Source organism: Mastigoproctus giganteus, chromosome 6, assembly GCF_048544385.1.
Source record: "Mastigoproctus giganteus isolate SK-2022 chromosome 6, ASM4854438v1, whole genome shotgun sequence".
Lineage (NCBI taxonomy): Eukaryota > Metazoa > Arthropoda > Arachnida > Uropygi > Thelyphonidae > Mastigoproctus > Mastigoproctus giganteus.
The window spans coordinates 221,630,752-221,652,062 of NC_143580.1; the positions used below are offsets into that span (position 1 = coordinate 221,630,752).

A 21,311-nucleotide genomic window follows, 5' to 3' on the forward strand; every position below is an offset into this window, starting at 1 on the left:
TCCTATTATCCCAGTCAGACTCTTCATTGATACTGTCTACAGCTATTAATATCTCTTCAATTCTTGAAATGCATTTCAAGAATTGAAGCATTTTGTTTCTTTGTTTAAAGAAATGCCACAAGAAGTTGCACAGATTCAAATCTTATGAAAAAGGTGGTCTTCCCTATTCACACCTGACACATGCAAGAAAACAGACAAACTCAGTTGTTCAAAAATAAAGATAAAAATTACAAGTCACAAGCCAAAACAAGATCCCACACTACACATTTCTAGATATTAGTATTAGTAATACTAATACCTAGAAATAATACTAATACTGTCAGCCTCTACCACCCATGTAGGCAACTATTCCAGTAATTTATAACTCACTGGCTAAAATAAAACTAACTGCAGTCCAATCTAAATCTCTCCCCCTGTAACTTGAATTTATGTCCCCTAGTTCTAGCATCATTTATAATCTTGAAAATTTCGTCCTCATTCATTTTACTAATGCCTCTCAGAGCCTTAAACACCTCAATCAAATCTCCTCTAAGGTGTCTAGTTTCCAAACCCTGCAATCCACATATTCGAAGTCTTTCTTCATAAGGACGCCCTTTTGCTGATCTCACCAGGCGAGTTACCCATCTTTGCGCCCTTTCCAGAAGCTCAATGTCTTTCTTTATGTGCGGTCTCCATACTTGAACACAGAATTCCAAACGTGGTCTAACAAAAGCCTTATATAATGGGATTATCACGTCCCTATCTCTACTTGCAAAAGTTCGATAGATCATCAATAGGACACCATGGGCCTTCCTTGCAACCTGTTTACAATGCTCAGAGAGTTTCATGTCTGACCGTATCGTAACACCCAAGTCCCTTTCCTCCAGTACTGGGTTTAGTTGAACGCCACCAAGTGAATAAGTTATTTTGGGATTACTGTTTCCCAGGTGTAATACCTTACATTTTGTTGGATTAAAGCATAGCTGCCATTTTTCTGACCATTCCTGAAGTCAATCTAGGTCTCTCTGAAGAAGCTCAGCTTGACAGTGATCATTAACTACTCTACCAATTTTAACATCATCTGCAAATTTAGACATCACGCCCTCTATCTCTTCATCAATGTCGTTTATGAAAATTAAAAACAACAGTGGTCCTAATACTGATACTCGGGGAACCCCACTTCTTACATCAACCCAATCTGAGGAACAGCCATTTATCACAACCCTCTGCCTCCTGCCCTGAAGCCATCCTTCTATCCATCTAAGCATTTTCCCAGTGATTCCAACCTGTTCCAGCTTATAAAGCAACAGCTCATGTGGGACTGAATCAAAGGCTTTGCTGAAATATAAATAAACAATGTCGAAATTATTCCCCAAATCTAGCTCGTGAGTGGCCCTTTCAAAATAGTAAACCAGATTTGTTAAACATGATTTTCCCTTTACAAAACCATGCTGAATATCCTTGAGAATTTCAATTTGATCCAAATGATCCTGAATTCCACCCTTGCACTCAGGCTGCTTCTGATAAGCATTACCCACCACCCCTTCTATCTACTCTATCCTTCCTAAATACATATAAACAAGCCATACTGAAACTCATCATTCCCTATTTCCAGATGGCACCATGTTTCCGTAAGCCCTATTATGTCCACATTACTTCTTTTAACCAGCAGTTCGAATTCGCTCATTTTATTGACGACACTTCTAATCTAATATTACTATAGAAATAATTAAGACTTACTGTTCTTGTATATTTAACAACCCTAACAAAACTCTTGAAGTTTTTTAGGCTCTCTTCCCCGGTATTAGCTACCTGCTCACTTGAAACGTTTCTGCCTCCAGAACATCTAGATAATATGTCCAGTTGGGGTAACAGATACGAACTCTTGAGGTATGTGCAAGAGTTACTTTGACCAACATTATCAGATAAACGCATGTCAGTATTACCCCCCCCCCCCCAACTAGCAGTTTCCCCTGAACCTTTAATGTATCCTCAATAATACTGGCAAAAACCTTTGCACCACCTTTGTTTAAGTGTATCCCGTCTCTACAAAACAAATTCCTTCTACCTACAAGTGTGGGCCAAGCTGATAGAAATTTTCCCCCTAAAGCCTTGCAGAGTCCTTAAAGTCTTGAGTTAATCCACAATGCTTTTAACATATAATCCCTCCTATCGTGTCTGGGCAGAATTGCAGACACAGACATTGTGGCCTAGCTCGCGGCATTTCCTCAGCATGGTCCTGTATTTTTCCAACAAATCGTCAGATCGTGTACGTTTAATGTCATTAGTCCCCACATGAATAATAATATTTTCTTTACCCCCCTTAAAATCTGACAATCTGTTGGTGACATCATTAATAGTTTCTCCCGGCAGACATACCCTGGTTCTACTCCACCTATCCTTATTACAAAAAACATTCCCCATTTCCCTGACAATAGTCTCCTAATAAAACAAAGTCCTTTTGAACCAGAGTAGTTTGCACTGGGTGTTTCTGTTTTGAGGCCCGAATTGGGAGTGCATCACTTGGTAGATTGCTGGAGTCTTGAGTCCCTGATGAGGTATACTAAGTCTATTATTTCATGAAGATTTTGTGGCACATATTCTACTTTATTATTATTGTAGCTAATGGGATGAAAAAGGCTCCGTCCATAAACCATGATTGTAAAACAAGGAAAGAGAAATTATTATAATTAAAATCCTTTTCTAATAATAAAGTTTAACTTTAATATCACATGAGTCTGTTGATAATACTCAGACCATCACCTTTAATTATAGAATTTAAGGTAATGGTTTGGATCAGAATTAAAGGATTAATGGTGTAAGAGCTAATTGCCATGGTGAATGGGAACGTAGTCTCCAGCAATGAGTACCAATTTTGTTTGGGAACTGGAAACTGCCATGTTCATATCTGAAAACATAGGATGGGGAATCATTCATCCTGCACTAGGAAGCATCATTTTACCAACAGCAAAAGTCATGGTAGGGGAAATACTACCTATAGGAGGCAAAATGTCATCATATGAGTTTTAAAGGTATTACACTGATTCCATCCTGAGACCTGTGCTTCTATCATTCATATGTTCAGTACCAACATATTTCAGCAAGACAATACCTGCTGCTCCCCTAGCAGCAGATATTGTCTTGCTGAAAGATCAAGATCAATCACCTGATCTGTCTCCAAAATGTGGATGTCCCTTTGCCCCTCAGCTAGGTCAAATTTTTGCCCAGATACATTGTGGAGAGAGATCTTGCGGAATGATATACACATTTTTTTGACTTGCTACCATGCTATATAACTCCTGTGGAGAGCCACTTAAAAACAGTGAATCAAAATAAAAATACCCTCATCCTCTCACATATATATGGATGTCACTCAAATTCTTAGAGAGAACATGTTCATTTTGACTAGCAAATATAATCATTTTTTCCTTATGTGGATGTCTCTACTCAATTTGAGATAAATATATAAGCTCTGATAGAGTGGATCACTTCCAATCAGCAGTATATTTTGGAATAACATCATATATGGTTACACTGCTGCAACATTTGGTGAGAAAAAGTAAATTCAACATTATTCTGAGCAAAATTGTTCTGAGTAGTTATCAATTTAGAGTGGTGTATTTTGGTTCCTACGTGTCAGATTAATCTGGGCTACATCCAAGGTTGTATTAATCTACATAATAAAGAGAAGTTGATTCAACAAAGTCACTTTCTCAACATGAATAACAGTGATGAAACAATACCGGAGTAATGAAGCACATTTCAATTTTGTTTCAGGCTTCATCAGGATATACTAGGATCTCCTCGCATGTACTATAAATTTGGTTTTAACTATACTGTAAACAGAATTCTAAATAAACTTATACTTTGAATAGTGGCAATCTCTTTCAAGATAGAAGGAAAAACACCATAACTGGGATACACTAACTCTCCCCCCACCAAAACACATATCCTATAAATGAGTGGTGCTCATAATTTGAGTTGCAAACTTGCTTAAAAATGGTGGATCAAAATAAAAATACCCCCATCCTCTCACATGTACTGTTAATTTTGTTTAGATCAGAAGGCATGATAAAAATTAAGACTTAATAGTCTTATTTATTCTAAGATGTTTAATTCAATTCGGCCATGCTCTGAGAATATCACATTGCTTAAAGAAAGCAATATAGTATTTGTGAACCTTATAAAGTTGACCTATACACCAGATTGTATGCTAACTACAACAGCATAAATAATAAACTTTCTAAGGGAAAGTTAAGGCATATCAAAAAAGTGAGATGACAATAAACAGCAAAATACATAACTGGAATAATGGTAATTTAAGTATTCAAAAACAAGTGTAATATATTATGATAAGCACAGAACAACAAATTTTTGTAATGGATTTTAATAAACAAATATTTTAAAATGCTTATGAAAATGAAAACAAAATTAAAAAACAGTTATGTATGATATCTGTGACAATGATGATGGCATCTAATATATTATCTATGCAAAAAATGATATCACTATGACACAAATCCATTTCTTCATTATACTACAAAGTACCTGACCTCTCATTTATTTGAATGCTCCTCTACTAAGAGCTTTGGTGTTTCAGTTTTAGCTAATATTTGTTTTAACACGTGAATCTGTAGCAACTATTTCATCGTCTGAAGAATCAGAAGAGCTACTAGACAAATCTTCCTTTGTCACACGCTAAAAAGATAAAATAAAAAAACTTTTTGGTAATATTGCTAAAAACGGTTTCAATTAACCAACATAGCAATAGCTGAGGTGAGTTGCTACCTTGGTTAATTGAAAAACTTGATATACAAGGTGCTACCCAAATGTTCCCAAAATTTGAATGTTGCATGGGAACTATGTCTAGTATGGACTTGTCGCACTAGGAACACTGTATGCATCCTTTGTGATTCAGTGTGCCGCATGGTGTTGGGCTGGATAGAGTCATTGAACATTTATGTGCAGTTCTTTGATGGATGATGTGGGAGAGTAAAGTGCTTCATCAAGTTTTGTTTCCTTCTTAACCCATTTCTTCTTAAGCAAAAACCCATAAGAAGTTGAAACAAGCTTTTTGTGACAATGCTTTTTGTCACTACTGGTTTAACCATTTTAAAAAAGGTCAAATGTCGGTTGATGACGACGATCACTCTGGGCGTCCATCATCGAGCACCACCTCGAAAAATGTCGCAAAAGTATGGGCAGCAATCAGTGAAGACTGCAGGCAGACCATCCACAACATTTGTGGCATTGTATGACTATTGTATGGCATGTGTCAGCGGATTTTATAAAACGAGTTAAACATGAGAAGGAATGCAGCCACGTTTGTGACACGGTTACTGAGTGAAGACCAAAAGCAGCATCGCATGGAAGTCAGAAGAGATCTTCAAGAATGGGCCAGTAGTGATCAAAACTTCCTTTCTACGGTTGTCACTGGTGATGAGAGTTGGGTATATGGGCATGACCCAGAAACCAAACAACAATCATCCCAGTGGAGCCCATTTCACCCTGACTGAAGAAAGCCCGACAAGTGAGGAGCAATGTGAAGTCCATGCTGATCTGTTTTTGAACATTGAATTCATCCCTCCCAGCCAGACCATCAATGCAAAGTTCTACTGCAACATCCTGAGGCAGTTAAGGGAAGCCTTCAGGAGGAAATGTCTAGAGAAGTGCCGCACAAAGAAATGGGTCCATAAGCATGACAATGCGCTGATCCACACATCTCTCGCTTCAGAGCAGATTTTGGCATCCACCAACAAGACAATCGCCCCGCACCCACTTATTCACCACACTTAGCCCCCCACAACTTCCTCTTCCCAAGAATGAAAATGAAGCTGAAGGGTCAAAGATTTGACAGCGTAGAGGATATACAAACCAAATCACAGGTGGTGCTGAACACTATGACAAAGGACTTTCGGGATGCATTAAAATAATGGGAGAAGTGCTGGGATGTTTGCACTCACAAGGGGACTACTTCAAAGATGATGGTGGCGAATAAGATCCAGGGCGAGTTTAATTTATTTTATAAATACATTTCGGGAACTTTTGGGTGGCACCTTGTATATGAAATAGAACACTTGTTAAAAATCATTCACACAGACAGTTTACTATTTAAAAAATAAATTAATAAAGGAAATATACATAGCTGCAAGATCAATGCACGATAATCATCTTCAGGGAAAAAATTCTGAAAACTGCAATGTACAGTATGTGGCGAAGGGCAAATATTCGAATTTTGATACACATATATTCCTAATACAAGTTTCAATACTTCAAAATTCAGATTTTGTATGACTATTTTAATTTGCATATGAACAATTTTTTTAATGTTCTAATTTTATTTAATTTTTTGAATATATACACTCAGTGATCACTGAATTATGACCACCTACCTAATATACTGTGTTAGGCCACTGATTGCACAGATAATAATCGCTATTTGCCTAGGCATTAACTCCACTAGATGTCTGAAGTCATCCGTAGGAATGTACAACCATGTTGCCGGCAAGACTTTCCAGAGTGTCAAATTGGAGAAAAGTTGCATGTCCATATGCTTCATTTCTCACTCCAAAACATCCCACAGGTGTTCGTTACGATTCAGGTGAGCCAAATTTGCAGACCAATCAAGATGGGTGATATACACTAAATGCGACCTGTTGACTACGTGAGGTAGGAGAGTGCAGAGTTAGTCGACTTACATAGCATAGATAAGGTGTTAGTGGTTCAGTAGGTAGTAAAATTCTGAGCATGATGGGTAAAAGGGAGGATTTATTGGACTTTGACAAAGGACAGATTGTGGGTGCTCAATGAGCTGGTGCTTGATTTCCCAAACAGCTGAACTGGTGGGGTGTTCGAGAGCTGCCATAGTTAGTGTACTACGACTGGCACCAAATGGTCAGACAATGATGTGATGGCAAAACTGCAGAGGACAGCAAAAGGTTGATGTTAGAGGTGAGCGCCAGGTCCGATGACTCGTACAAGTGAACAGTCACAGCACTGTTGAACAGCTGACTACCCAATACGACATAGGCCAACCCGGAACAATATCTAGCTTGACCATGAGTCGCACGTATGAGCTATACCAGACAACCCCTACAGCATCCTCTCCTAACCAAGGTTCATCGGCGTAAAAGACACGCCTGGTGCAAAGAGCATGCAAGTACATTAGAAGACTGGAAGAAGGTGTGCTGGTCGGATGAGTCACGTTATTTATTCCACACCATGGATGGTCGCGTACGGATTTGGCGTCAACAACACAAGGCTCTTGATCCATCATGCATGGTATCCAGTCCAGTGGAGGCGCTTGTATGGTGTGGGGGATGTTTCACTGGCAGGAACTTGGACCCCTGATGCATGTGGAACAACGTTTGTTTGTTTTGGTTGGTTTTTAGGAGCATTAGTAACTAAGGCCACATTGCTCTGGGATATGCGGTGGTCATTCCTTGACCTTTCCGCATCCTCTGTATTTGGTGGTGACGGGCTCGAACCTCGGTCTAATCAAGAAGTGTGTGCTGTATGCTGCGCACTGCTGCTCCTTCCCACCTGGCTACGGAGGTGCCACGTGGAACGTATCAGTGGTCTCTGCTATCGTCAACTGCTTGCTGACTGTGTACACTCCGCTATGTTACACCTTTTCCCGAATGCCGATGGTGTCTTCCAAGATGACAATGCACCGAGCCATCGGGCACTTGTTGTGCGGGAATGGATTGAGAAACACAGTTCTGACTTCCAGCATATCAATTGGCCTCCAAACTTCCCCGATATCAATCCCATAGCAATCCCTTGTGGGACACTATGGAAAGACAAATCAGGTGTTTGGTACACCAATCACCTCCATACTGGCATTGCTGACTGCATTACACACAGCTTGGTTGGCCATACCTCCCAACTGTTTCCGACATCTTGTTGAATCAATTCCACGTCGGATAGCTGCTGTACTGAGGGAAAAAGGAGGAGCTACAAAGTATTGGATAGGTGGTCATAATTCAGTGTATCTTCACTGTTTATTGAACCACCCATGCAGTGTGGGCCTGATGCCACAGTGCATTATCAGCTGTCAGTGAAAAAATGCAACACAGCAGGGTGCACCTGGTATGCTACCCAACAACATGCTGATGGACAGCTCTCTCCAGTGTCCAACAGCATGTTGTTGACACCACAGAATTCACTGTCAACAATGATCAGAAGCGAGGAGAGGATGTCACTTGAGTCATCTACTGTGGAACCCCATGTCAGTAGTACAGGTGTGAATTCATTAGAGATTAACATATATCTAAGAATTTTTTTTTTTTTTTTTTTTTTTTTTGGCTGATGCTACATAAGCTCATATGCATGCTTTCTTGCATCACATGCCATGATTACTATACATGCATCCAATGCATTTTTCTTCTCTGCCATAAGTCTCATTAGTTCATCTGACATCCATTCAGGCCTAAAGTTTGAATAGTATTTCTTAGTTGGTATGAAATATCTAGTACCTTCTAAGAATAATTCCTTGAATGCTTTTACATTTAGAATTTGCTGTTGGTAACATCGTCAGTCGGTCACACTGTAAAGAACTTAAAAGCTGTTTGAGACCACTGTAGTCACATTTACAAAAGCAAAAACCCTTCCCTTTATCTCTTATGGTAGTTACACCATTAAGTAAATCCCACATCATTAAATTGTGATCACTGCCACCAAGTGGCTCCTTTACCTGCAGATTCTTAATGTATGAATAATCACTTTTAATAATCAGATCATTAGTATCACTCCCTCTTGTTGCCTCTCGAACATGCTGCTGTAGAAAACAATCATCTAATAAATCTACAAAAGTCTTGCTGGTATGCAGGTGACTAACCCTTAAGTTACAATCAATATCTGGGAAGTTAAAATCCCCCATTATAAGACAGTCTGATTTATTGACCCACTATTTCTCTGTACAGTTGTTTGCTGTACATTAGGCCTATAACATACTCCTACCATCATTTTTGCTTTCCCAGTGTTTATGTTGCATCAAACTGACTCAACATTGCTGTGTCCATCCAGGTCAACTGGATTCATTGCTTTAGATTTTGTTTCTTAACAGCATAACCCGTGCTCCATTCCTATCCCTTCCTTTCAATTCTATCCCATGAGCCTTTCTGTACACATTGTACCCCTCCCAAATTCGAATTCTGCATTCCTTACATCTGTGTAACACCATGTCTCTGATGTCACAATAATATCCACCTTTGATGTCTTCACCAGCACTTCAAATTCATCAGATTTATTTACTATACTCCTAGCACTGGTGTCCATGCAAGTAATACATGCACCTGTTCTTACTCTTAGTTATTCTAACACAGCTCATGTATTTACTTGTTTCATGAAGACTCCCACGGAAGTCTTCATGGTACATGAAATCCCCAGAAACTTGCTCTCCAGGCTGCTGCTCATCCCAATAAAAGCAGTGCAAGAATCACTTTCACCTCTGCCTACAGCTACTGTTAATCTATTAATCTGTGAATCCTCCGAGCTAGCAGTTTTCCAACCCACCTAACACTGCCTTGATAGCATCAGCAAATATTCATGCACCCTTTCTATTGAAGTGTATCCCATCCCTGTAGAAGCAGTCTCCTCGTGTTAACAAGCAGAGACTATGCTGAGAAAAATTCCACCCATTAGCCTTGCACACTCCCTCTAGGGCCACATTGATTGACAAGGCTCTCATCGTACACTCTCTCCTATGGTGTCTGGGCAGAATTGCAGACACCTTCAAATTTAATCCAAACTCGCGACTTCTTTTCAGCATTGATCTGTACTTGTTAAGTAAGTTTGCAGATCTCCTACTCAATGTCATTAGTGCCAACAGGTACAACAATATCACCTTTTATGCCTTTAAAAGATGATATCTTTTAAAAATTTTGTGAAATCATTTTGAAGGCAGTTATTCTCTACTCAAAATCTTGAAATTTATGTGCTTAAATAATTCAACATCTGAGAATTTTTGTAACATTTCCAATATCAGTGGCCATAGCAGAATGGAAATTTTCAGAGATGAAGTTATTCAAAATTTATATCTCTATTCTATAATGATACAAGTTTGATTGGATGGGTTGGCAACCTTATCGCCCGAATGCACCATTACTAAAGATTGCGACCTGGATGAAATGATCCAAAGCTTTACAGTTGTTAATGTCGAGAAAAGCTTTGAAGTTGAAAAAAGTCTTTTAAGTTGAAATTTGAACAAGTATGTAATAATTAATGTTGCACATAAATTAAATGTAAATTAATGAATTATATGTTATTTCAAGATTATAATAAAATGAACTTAATGAAATAAAAACAATAAAATTATATCAAAAAATTTATATTTTATTTTTGAACTGAAACTTTTTTTGTATGAATGGAAATGGAGACCATGGGCACAAAAGAAAAGTTGGTTTAGGACAACATAGCACTTTGACTCAGCTCTGCTAAACTGATAACAATAAGTTAACTAATGTGCTCACTACAGTAAATGAATTTTAAAATATATTTGGAGATCAAAAATAAATAAATGAAAATCTGCATCCGGTATTACGGTAAACAAAATTTTGAGAGAAAAATTACATCAATAACTTACCTGTTGATTACCAGGAATTTCAAATGGGACCATTCTGTTTGCATCCATTAAAGCAAACTTCAGATTTATTAGACTTGACCTTGTAATATCTTCTCTGCTAATACCAAAGGACTCTGCTTCTTCAATAACACATAAAGCATCATCCAACCTTTTCTGTTGTACTGAAAATGAAAGGTGTATGGAATAGAATGGTTTTAGTAACAACAAAAAAAGTATAAATTATTTCAGCTTTAGCTGAAAAATAAAATAAATATATACATACAGAAATATGCACAGTAAAACTAATAATTCTATAATTCAGATTCCCTTCTCTTTTTAATCAATGCATTTTATTTATGCAGAACAAAAGATTTTTCCTAAACAAGGTTTTAATAATAAAACTTAACACTTAGTTATCAAAACAAATGTATAATAAATGCTTTATACTTTTCCATCTATACAATTTTCTGCTTTTAAAAAGAACACTTCCAACAGAATTTACTTATACAACTGATTTATACTTTAAGTGAGACTTGTGCTGACACTAAACTAAGTAAGCTTACTGATTCACTTTTCAATCTTATGTTAAAGGGAAAATTATTTTCAGTTCTAATAATTAAATGGAACAAACAACTATATAAGTTGAACTCTTTGGTATTCACTTCTGTTTTTCATATAAAAAATTGAATAAAATTTTCCTTTTCTTTTCATCCTATTTGTGTCGTAATAACCACTAAGCACACTCAACTCCATACTTTATTTTGAAAAGAGCAAGAATCGAAACAAGGTCGCTTTATATTAAAGTAAGAAACATTAGAAAATTAGTATTAAATATGTAGCAAGTAGATGATATTTTGCTCCCCTCCTTTTTGTCAGATGCAATGTTAAAGGGGGCCACATTCTTTTACATTCAATTGCAGAAATAATGCATTTTTTTTCTACTTGTCCAGAATTTTTTGGCAAAATATGAATTTGTGAGTTCAACTTTTATTTTGCGTGATATGGCTACATGTGATTTATTTTTATTATTATTATTTTTTTTTTTGTTACCTAGACCGTGGGAGAGGAATGAAGAAGAGAAAATAGTAGTAGTAATAATGGCATGTGATACAAGAAAGCAAGTGTATGTGCTTATGCAGCATCAGCCAAAAAAAAAAAAAAAAAAAAAAAAATCACACCATTCCCTCTAAATGTCCAGTTCCTCCATAAATTTATTTATCCTATCAACTTCCACAATGACAGATGGAAGTTTGTTCCAGCAATTAACCACCTGCTGGCTAAAGGCAAATTTCCGCACAACTATTCTACATCTGTCTTTCCTCAATTTGAATTTATGCCCCCTTAGGTTTGTAATCTGAACAACTGGAAGAATCCCATCAGAATTCAGCATGCTCAACCCATTTAAGGCCTTATACACCTCAATCAGATCACCTCGCAGGCACCTAGTCTCCAGCCGCTGCAATTTGCAGAACTTAAGCCTTTCTTGGTAAGAGGATCCTTTCATTCCCCGCACCAATCTTGTTGCCCTTCTCTGTACACACTCAAGTAAATCTACATCCTTCCTAAAATGAGGCCTCCAGACCTGTATACAGTACTCAAGGCGACCATTGCCTTATATAGAGGGACAATCACCTCCTTTTCCCTGCTAGCAAAATTCCTGTATATAGAAAGGACACCAATCTGATAGTATGCAGCACAACACAGATTTTGGTAATTTCAAAATCAGCTCTCCTCTCCGTAAGCCTTTCCAAGAGCTGAAAATCATTGGACTAAACACATGATGGGTTGAAGGTTGAGAATGTGACAGAAGATACTTCTTAACATTAAACTTGAATTTCTCTGGACTGTAATTTTCAGGAACTACATATTGAGATAGATTGTTCCAGAAAACAGAAGTTGAAGGAATATGTGAGGAGGAAGAAAAGTTGCATTTAAAGTTGGACAATAAAAAAATGTTGACTAGTTATGGTATATGTTTGGACTGGTTTGGAAAAGAGAGCAGGAATTATAGAAGCAAATTCAGAAGAACAGTGATCATGAAAGTTCTACAGAAAAAGCATACAGCAGAAACAGAACATCTATGAGGCAGAGAGTAGAGAGACTCTCTGTTAGAGATGGGTCATTAATTAACCTAACTGCTCTCCTTTGAACAGAATCTAGAAGCCTGGGAGAAGTTTGGAAGCACTACCTCAGATGTGGCAACAATATTCCATGGTAAGGCAGATTTGTGATTTGTACAGAGTGAGCAGCTATTTTGAAAGAAAGCTAATGCCAAGAGTGAAAGAGAAAACCCATTTTTATAGATGCAGAGGAAGCAAAATTAGTGAAGTACTTATTCCAAGTGAGATTAGAAGTCAAGGTAATTCCTGACAGATATGTGATTTCATCTAAAAATCAGTGTCATCGAAGATAAGTATAGGAGCAGAAGCAACCTTTTTGCAAAATATAAAACAGGACTGAGTTTTAGAAGGATTGAAATCAACTAGATTTTCTCTACCCCACTGGAGAATTTTTTTTTTTTTTTTTTTTTTTTTTTTTTTTTAATGTAAACTCCGAACATGAGAGGTATTAGAACCTATAGTACTTAGTACCGTGCTTGGGTTGGAGGTTGAGAAAACGAAAGAAGATATTTGTTGACATTGGACTTGAACTTCTGTAGACTGTAATTTTCAGGAAATACGTATGAAGGAAGGTTGTTCCAGAAAACGGTACTTGAATGAATAAATGAGGAAATCGAAAAGTTAGTTCTGTGAGTTTGAAGTTGGACAGTAAATGGATGTTGGCTGGTGGCGGCACGTGTTCGAACTGTTTTGAAAGAGAGAGAGAGAGACAGCGGGAATTATAGAAGCCAATTCAGAAGAACAGTACCCATGGAAGTATCTGTAAAAGAGGCATGCAGCAGAAACAGTACATCTATGAGACAGCGAGTGGAGAGACTCTGTTAGAGATGAATCATTAATTAACCTAACTGCCTTCTTCTGAATGGAATCAAAAAGCCCGAGAGAGGTTTTGGAGGCATCACCCCAGATGTGGGAACAATATTCCATGGCAGGGTGGATTTGCAATTTATACAGAGTGAGCAGCTGTTTGGGAAAAAAGTAATGCCGAGAGCGAAAGAGAAAACCAAGTTATTTAGATGCAGAGGAAGAAATATTGTAATGTGCTTGTGCCAAGAGAGAGAGAGAGAGAGAGAGATTAGAAGTCAGGGTAATCCCCAAAAGAGATATATCATTTTGCCTAGAAATCGGAGTGTCACTAAAGATAAGCAAAGGAGCAGAAGAATCCTTTTTGCGGGATATAAGACAAGACTGAGTTTTAGAAGAGTTGAAATCAACTAAGTTATCTTTGCCCAACTGGAGAATTACCTGAAGATCGGCATTTAAGGAATTGGTAGCAGATTTTCGAGAAGTTGAAGTGATTGAGCAGGGCAGGGTTTCTCAAAATGGAAAGTAGAATGCAATGTGCTATCATCAGCAAAACTATGGATAGCACTTCCAGTCAATGGAAGAAGGTCATTAATATACAAGAGGAAAAGAGTGGGGGGAAAAACTGAACCTTGGGGGACACCGGCATTAGTGGAGAAGTTAGAAGACAGAGAGCCATCTACCATCACCCTCAGTGAGCGATCAGAGAGAAAACTGGATAACCAATTACTAAAAACAGTAATTGGTTATCTAGTAAGATGGAAGCTTGTTTAGAAGACCTTTATGCCAAACACGATCGAAAGACTTTGAGATGTCAAGAGAAACTTGACCGAACCTGTCCATTGAATTAGTCCATAAATGGGTAACATAAGCCAGAATATCACAGTGGATCGACACTGACGGAATCCATACCGGCGATCGTTGATCAGACGAAAGGTTTCTAGGTAGTTTAAGAGTTGGCGGTTAATTGATTTCTCCATTACTTTAGAAAGAGTAGAAGTAATTGCAATGGGACGATAATTGGATGGGAGGTATTTGTCACCCTTTTTAGGAACTGGCTGGATATGAACAAATTTCCATGCAGAAGGAAAAACACCTTTGGAATAAGAAAGTGAAAAAAGGCAGAAAGGAATAGGAGTAAGTTCAGGTTTTGAGAAAGTGGAGAAATACCATCGGGACCTGGAGCTTTCTTAGCATTAAGATTCGTAAAAATCCTCCTGACATCTTTTTGACGGAAGACCACAGGAGGCATTGAATGGAGTGTGTTGGGAATGGTGGGAGGTGTTTTACCAAGTTCATTAATACATGAGTTGGAAGAAAAATGGGATGCTAGCAGGTCAGCTTTATCTTTGGCGGAAGTGACAATGGAACCATCTGGTTTGGACAGATGTGGGAACAGAGATGGGCAAAAGTTGTGGCCAACAGCTTTGGAAAGAGATCACTATGCTCGGCTACCATTAGGGCAAGAAGCAAGTTTTCTACTCTTAGCCCATTCAAACTCTAGTTTGGACCGATTAACAACTGCTTTACAATTGTTGCAAGCTTTGGTGTAGGCAGAAAATGAAACTGAAGAATTAGAAACAAGCCAATTACGATATGCAACATTCTTCTCTTGAACAGCCTTAGCACATTTATTGGAAAACCAAGGTTTAGATAAAGGACGAGATTTTAAAGTGGAGTTTGGGATAAAGGATTCCATTCCTAGAAGAATAATTTCGCTGACATGATCTGAGCAAACGTTGACATCAGAAGTTTTGAAACAGTAATCCGAGCAAGGAAAAGAAGAAAAGAAATCTTGCAGGTCATCCCATTTTGCATTCTTGTAATGCCAAACAATACGAGGTTGGGAATATCCATGAGATAAAGGCTCCATTGGAGAAGAGAGAATCACCAAGTTGTGATCTGAAGTGCCTAAAGGACCTCTCACTTCGACTGTGTACTTAGAAGGGTTGTTTGTGATAAAAAGATCAAGAATGTTGGCTGTATGATTAGGATTGTCCGGTATTCTTGTAAGTAAATGAACAATCTATGCAAGGTCATTAGTACTTGCAAAAGCCTCAGCATCTCGACCAGCTGGATCGGTGTGACTAGAAAACGGAAGCCAGCTGGAGTTATGAACATTAAAATCACCAAGGAAAATTACTTCACTGTTAGGAAAGTTGGACTGGAGAAAGTCAAGTTGCAAAGAGAGGAAGTCAAAGAGCTCCAAGTGATTAGTGGAATTGGGAGAATGGTAGAGACAACAGATGAATTTGACACAATGAGGTAGAGAGATTTTAAGCCAGAGAAGATTGAAAAGAGGTGATTCCAAATTACCAAGTCTCTGTCAGGGAATATCAGAATGGACATATGCACAAGTACCACCTTTGAGGCGAAAGGAATCATACAGCAATTAATTTGGGCTACTGAGATGAGCAGTAGTTGAATCAACCGATAACTGAGATTCTGTCAGAAAAGTACATGGGGTTTGGCAGACTGCAAGTGGAAATGGACATCATTGAGATTAGAATTGAGACCATGTATATTTGTGAAATGAATTAGGAAGTGCTTGGGAGGTTTAGATCTTTTCACAGATAAGCTTGCTATATTAGTTTGACAATTCATGGTGTATTGAATAGTAAGAAAAAGTGGGCGGGACATGCTGTATGAATATACCCACATTCACACTACTCGGACTCCCTCCAGTCACACCATGGCAGAGTAGAGGTAGCAAGATTATACATTAGCTGATCCGGAAGCTTCCTAGAGAGTTATATAGTAGTTATACACAAATATACTAGTTATACCGGACCTAGGTTCAGTCCGGTGTACTAACTAGTGGCCGGCCTGCAAACACCGTTTTAGATCTGTACCCTCGAAATGTAAGGAAGATTGGATCTCGCCATGATGTTCATCATAACCTCAAAAGTCATCAGCCATACTGCATGATGGAAGAGATAGTGAAGGGTTGACTGGAACTTAGCTCTAGAGACTAAACATGGGTTCCACCACTTCAAGCCTCCAATAAGCAAAGTGGCGGTATTGCATCGGTTGATGAGAGTCATCTACCACGTAAAATTAAATGGAGATCAGCATTTACAGAATTGATAGTGGATATTCAAGAAGTTGAAGCTGTTTGTACAAGGCTAGGTTTCTCAAACTGGAAGGTGAAATGCAATGTGCCATCATCAGCAAAATTATGGATAGGATTTCTGATCAATGGAAGGTCATTAATATACAAGAGGAAAAGAGCAGAAGAAAGAACTGAACCCTGGGGAACACTGGCATTATTGTAAAAGTTATAAGACAGAGAACCATCTACCATCATTTGCAGTGAGTGGTCAGAGAGAAAACTGGATACCCAATTACAAAAAGCATTAGGCAAACCATAAGATGGAAGTTTATTTAGGAGACCTTCATACCAAACATAATCAAAAGCCTTAGAAAAGTCAAGAGCAGCTACTTGAGTTTCAAACTTTTTCACCGAGTTTGTCCAAAGATGAATAACATAAGCCAGTATATCACAAGTGGATTGAGACTGACAGAATCCGTACTGGCAATCAATGATCAGATGGAAGGTTTAGATATTTTAGAAGTTGGCAGTTAATGGATTTCTCCATTACTTTAGAAAGAGTAGGAGTGCAATGGGACAATAATTGGATGGAAAGGATTTGTCACCCTTTTTAGGAATTGGCTGGATATGAACAAATTTACAAGTAGAAGGGAAAACACCAGTGGAATAAGAAAGTGTAAAAAAGTGGTGTAGAACAGGAGTATACTCAAGAGCTCTGGTTCTGAAAATAAGTGAAGAAATAACATTAGGACCTGGCATTCTTGGCATGAAGGGTATTCAAAATTCATCTGACACACTTTTGACAGAAGATCTCAGGAGGCACAAAATGGAAGTAGGTAGTTTACCAAGACCAATATATGAATTAGAAGAAAAGTAGGATGCTAGCAGGTCAGCTCTATCTTTAGCTGAGGTGGCAATAGAAACATCTAGTTTTGATAGAGGTGGAGCCAAATAGCTTTGGCAAGAGATCAGAATGCTTGACTACCATTTGGACAAGAAACAAGTTTTCTACCATTAGCCTGTTCAAAATCTAGTTTGGATTGATTAATAACTGCTTTGAAATTCTTGCAAGCTTTCATGTAGGCAGAAATTGAATCTGGAGATTTGGATGCAAGCCAATTGCAATATGCCACATTCTTATCTTGAACAGCGTTAACAAATTTATTGGAAAACATAGTTAGATAAAGAATGAAATTTTAAGGTGCAGTGTGGAATAAAGGATTTCCTCACAACAAGAATAATTTCATAGACATGGTCTGAGTTAACACTGACATCAAAAGATTTGAAACAGTAATCTAAGCAAGGAAAATAAATTTTACAGATCATCCCATTTTGCATTCTTGTAATGCCAAACATTGGTTGAGATTGGCCATGAGAGAAGGGCTCCAATGGTAAAGAGACCATCACTAAGTTGTGATCTGAGGTGCTTAGAGGATCATTCCTCAATCACGTGCTTAGAAGGGTTGTTTGTGAGAAAAGATCTAGAGCCTTGGCTGTGTGATTAGGATCATCTGGTATTCTGGAAGGAAAATGAACAAACTGTGCAAGGTCATTAGTAATTGCGAAAGCCTCAGTTTCTCGAACAGCTGGAGTTGTGACCATTAAAATCACCAAGAAAAATTACCTCACTGTTAGGAAAATTGGACTGGAGAAAGTGGTTTCAATGAGGGGAAGCTAGATAGTTCCAAGTGATTAGTGGAGTTGGAAGAATGATAGAGGCAACAGATGAATCTGACAGAATATGGTAGAGAAATTTTAAGTCAGAGAAGGTCGAAAAGAAGAGATTCAAAATTATCGAGTCTCTGGCAGTGAATAACAGAATGGACAATGCACAAGTACCAACTTTGAAACAAAAGGAATCACACAGTGAATAATCAGGACAACCGAGATGAGCAGTGGCTGAATCAACTGATTAATGGGATTCTGGCAGAAAAAGTACATGGGGTTTGGAAGACTAATAAGTCCAAATGCATCACTGAGATTGGAACTGAGACCACATATATTTGTGAAATGAACAAGGAAGTGTTTTGGACGATTAGATCTTTTCATTGATAAATTTGTTATCTTAGTTTGACTATTTATTATGAATTCAGTAGCAAGAAAGGGTAGGGAGGACATGGTCAATCAAGAATTGAAGTTTTTGGATAGGGCATACAGACAGCAAGAATATACCCAGCTCTTCGACATAACGTGGCCTTGACAATGCCCCCTGCATACACGCTACTCAGACTCCCTCTGGTCATTAACTGGACGAGTAGAGGCAGCAAGATAATGCACTAGCTGATCCGGAAGCCTCCTATAGAGTTACCAATAGGTCCAGTCTGGTGGACTATCTAGCAGCCAGTGTGCAAACACTGTTTTAGAGCTGTACCCTCAAAATGTAAGGAAGACTGGAGCTCACCTTGATATCCATCATAACCTCAAAAGACATTAATCATACTGCACGATGGAAGAGATGGAGAGGGGTGGAGCTTTTCTCTGGAGATCAAACATGATGTCCACCACTTCAAGTCTTCAATAATCATAGTGCCAGTATTGCACTAGTTGATGAGCATCATCTACCACCTAGTATTGCTTGGTAACACAGAGGGGCAGCATTCATCTGTGTGGTGTGGATGCCACACCTTGACCCCTGAAGATGGTTAGCACCTGAATGTTCACCTCCAGTACACTAGGTGCAGTTTCAGGACTAGCACATGGGTTTTATATCTAGGGTCACTAACAGTCCCACAAGCAGAGAATTTGATTGTCACAATATGACTGGACATTAGCATGGGCACATGATGCAAGAAAAAAACTTATATAGCATCAGCCTAAAATTAAAAAAAAAAAAAAAAACAAACCACCCTTACTTCACCCATCCACTCGCTCCAAACGTTTGTCAAGTTCTGCTATCAACTTCTATCATTCAAGGCTTTATACACCTCAATCAATCACCTCACAGGTGCCTAGTCTCCAGACACTGTAATTTACAAAACTTAAGAAAACTTAAAACCTTTCTTTGTAAGAGCAGCCCTTTGTTCTGTTCATTAATCTTGTTGCCCTTCTCTGTACTCATTCAAACACTTCTACATCCTTCTTAAAATGAGGCCTCCAGACATACATACAGTACTCAAGGTGTGGCCTGACCATTTCCTTATACAAGGGGATAATCACCTACTTATCCCTGCTAAGAAAATTCCTGTATATCATTGACCAGACACCAGACACCATGAGCTATTCTTGCAGACCATCTGCACTGCACAGAAAACTTCATATCTGCTTGCACAATTACCCCAGGTCCTTTTCTTCCTCTACCACTGTCAGTGTGGTACCACAGAGTTGATACGTTACTCTGGGATTACTATTTCCCATATATAGTACTTTACATTTGTCAATGTTAAACTTCATTTGCCACCTCTCAGCCCATCTGCTCAACTTTTCTAGATCCTGTTGCAGCAGTGTACTGTCATTAGTGTCCTTAACAACCCTGCCAACCTTTGTATTGTCTGCAAACTTGGACATTAAGTTTGATATATCATCAATATCATTTATAAATACAGAAAACAATAATGGACCCAACACTGAACCCTGAGGAACTCCACTAATAACATTAGTCTACGAAGAGCAGTGTTGATTACCACTCTGTCTTCTCCCACTCAACCATCTCTTTATCCATAGCAGCAATTTGCCTCCAATCCCACTCTGCTCCAATTTGTGCAGCAGTCTTCCATGTGCAACAGTATCAAAGGCCTTTCTAAGATCCAAATATATGATATCAAAGTTATTCTTTGCATCCAGTTCCTTTGTGACTACATCATAGTATACAATCAAATTTGTCAGACAAGAATTCCCTTAACAAACCCATGCTGTGTCCTTGCTATAACTGAAGTCTTGTCAGATGATACTGCAGTGCTTCTTGAACCAGTGCCTCCATTAATTTCCCTGGAACAGAAGTTAAACTAACAGGTCTGTAATTACCTGTGTCTTCCTTTGATCCTCCTTTGTGGATTGGGGTCACATTTGCATAACTGGATAGATTCCATCCACCCCAGGTGCCTTTCTTATTTTTATCTTCAACAATTTCTCCTCCACTTTACTCCTAGTTATTACAAGATTATCTAGCTTACTGTCAGAGTTGAATATACCTCTGGCATTCCCTTCCCTGAATAACTCATGTGTGAATGTTGATGCAAAATATTCATTTAATTTGTTAGCTACCTGAGCAGGATCATTAACAGTTGAACCATCGATATCAAGTGGACCTATCTGATTCATTCCCTTCCTTCTTGAGTTTACATAAGTAAAGAACTCTTGGCTTATGTAAACACTGCCAGCCAAAGCATCCACTGCCAAAGATTTCTCGTAATCTGCCTTCGCCTGCCTAACCTCCTTTGTAATCCCAGGGGCTCACATCTGGTGAGCATGGGCTTGGCACACCCAGGGTTCTGAGCTGGATATCATCATTCTTCTCTTTCTTGGTGATTCCTTTCTACTTCTCTCTCTCTCTCAGGGTAACTCGGGTAATTTTTTTTGGCTGGTGCAGAATAAGCCTCAGGCTTCCTTGCACCATATGGCTAATAATAATAACAATAACTTGGTTACAGACCAGCTTATATCTATCATAGGCTTCTGTGTCACATGTTAATTTATATGTATCCCATGCATTTTTCTTCTCTGTCACATGTCTAATTAGTTCATCTGACATCAATTTAGGCCTAAATCTTGAACAATGTTTCTTTGTCGGTATGAAAAGCCTAGTAGCTTCCAAGATTAATTCTTTGAATGCTTCCCATTTTGAATTTGCTGTTGG

The 21,311-nt window shown here is 38.4% G+C and overlaps 1 protein-coding gene across 3 annotated transcripts in view; it reads right to left on the reverse strand.

The window, feature by feature from the left end:
* Positions 1 to 4,458: 4,458 nt before the first annotated feature.
* The window catches only part of LOC150085010 (leucine-rich PPR motif-containing protein, mitochondrial-like), a 380,604-nt gene continuing 363,751 nt past the window's right edge, over positions 4,459 to 21,311 (reverse strand). For all 3 annotated transcript variants that reach the window (XM_090376735.1, XM_090376734.1, XM_090376736.1), the window contains 2 exons: positions 10,565 to 10,725; positions 4,459 to 4,677 (listed from right to left, as the gene is read on the reverse strand). In XM_090376735.1, coding sequence (XP_090232861.1) covers positions 4,582 to 4,677; positions 10,565 to 10,725 — 257 coding nt within the window. In that variant the 3' untranslated portion in view covers positions 4,459 to 4,581. The remainder of the gene's footprint in view (positions 4,678 to 10,564; positions 10,726 to 21,311) is intronic.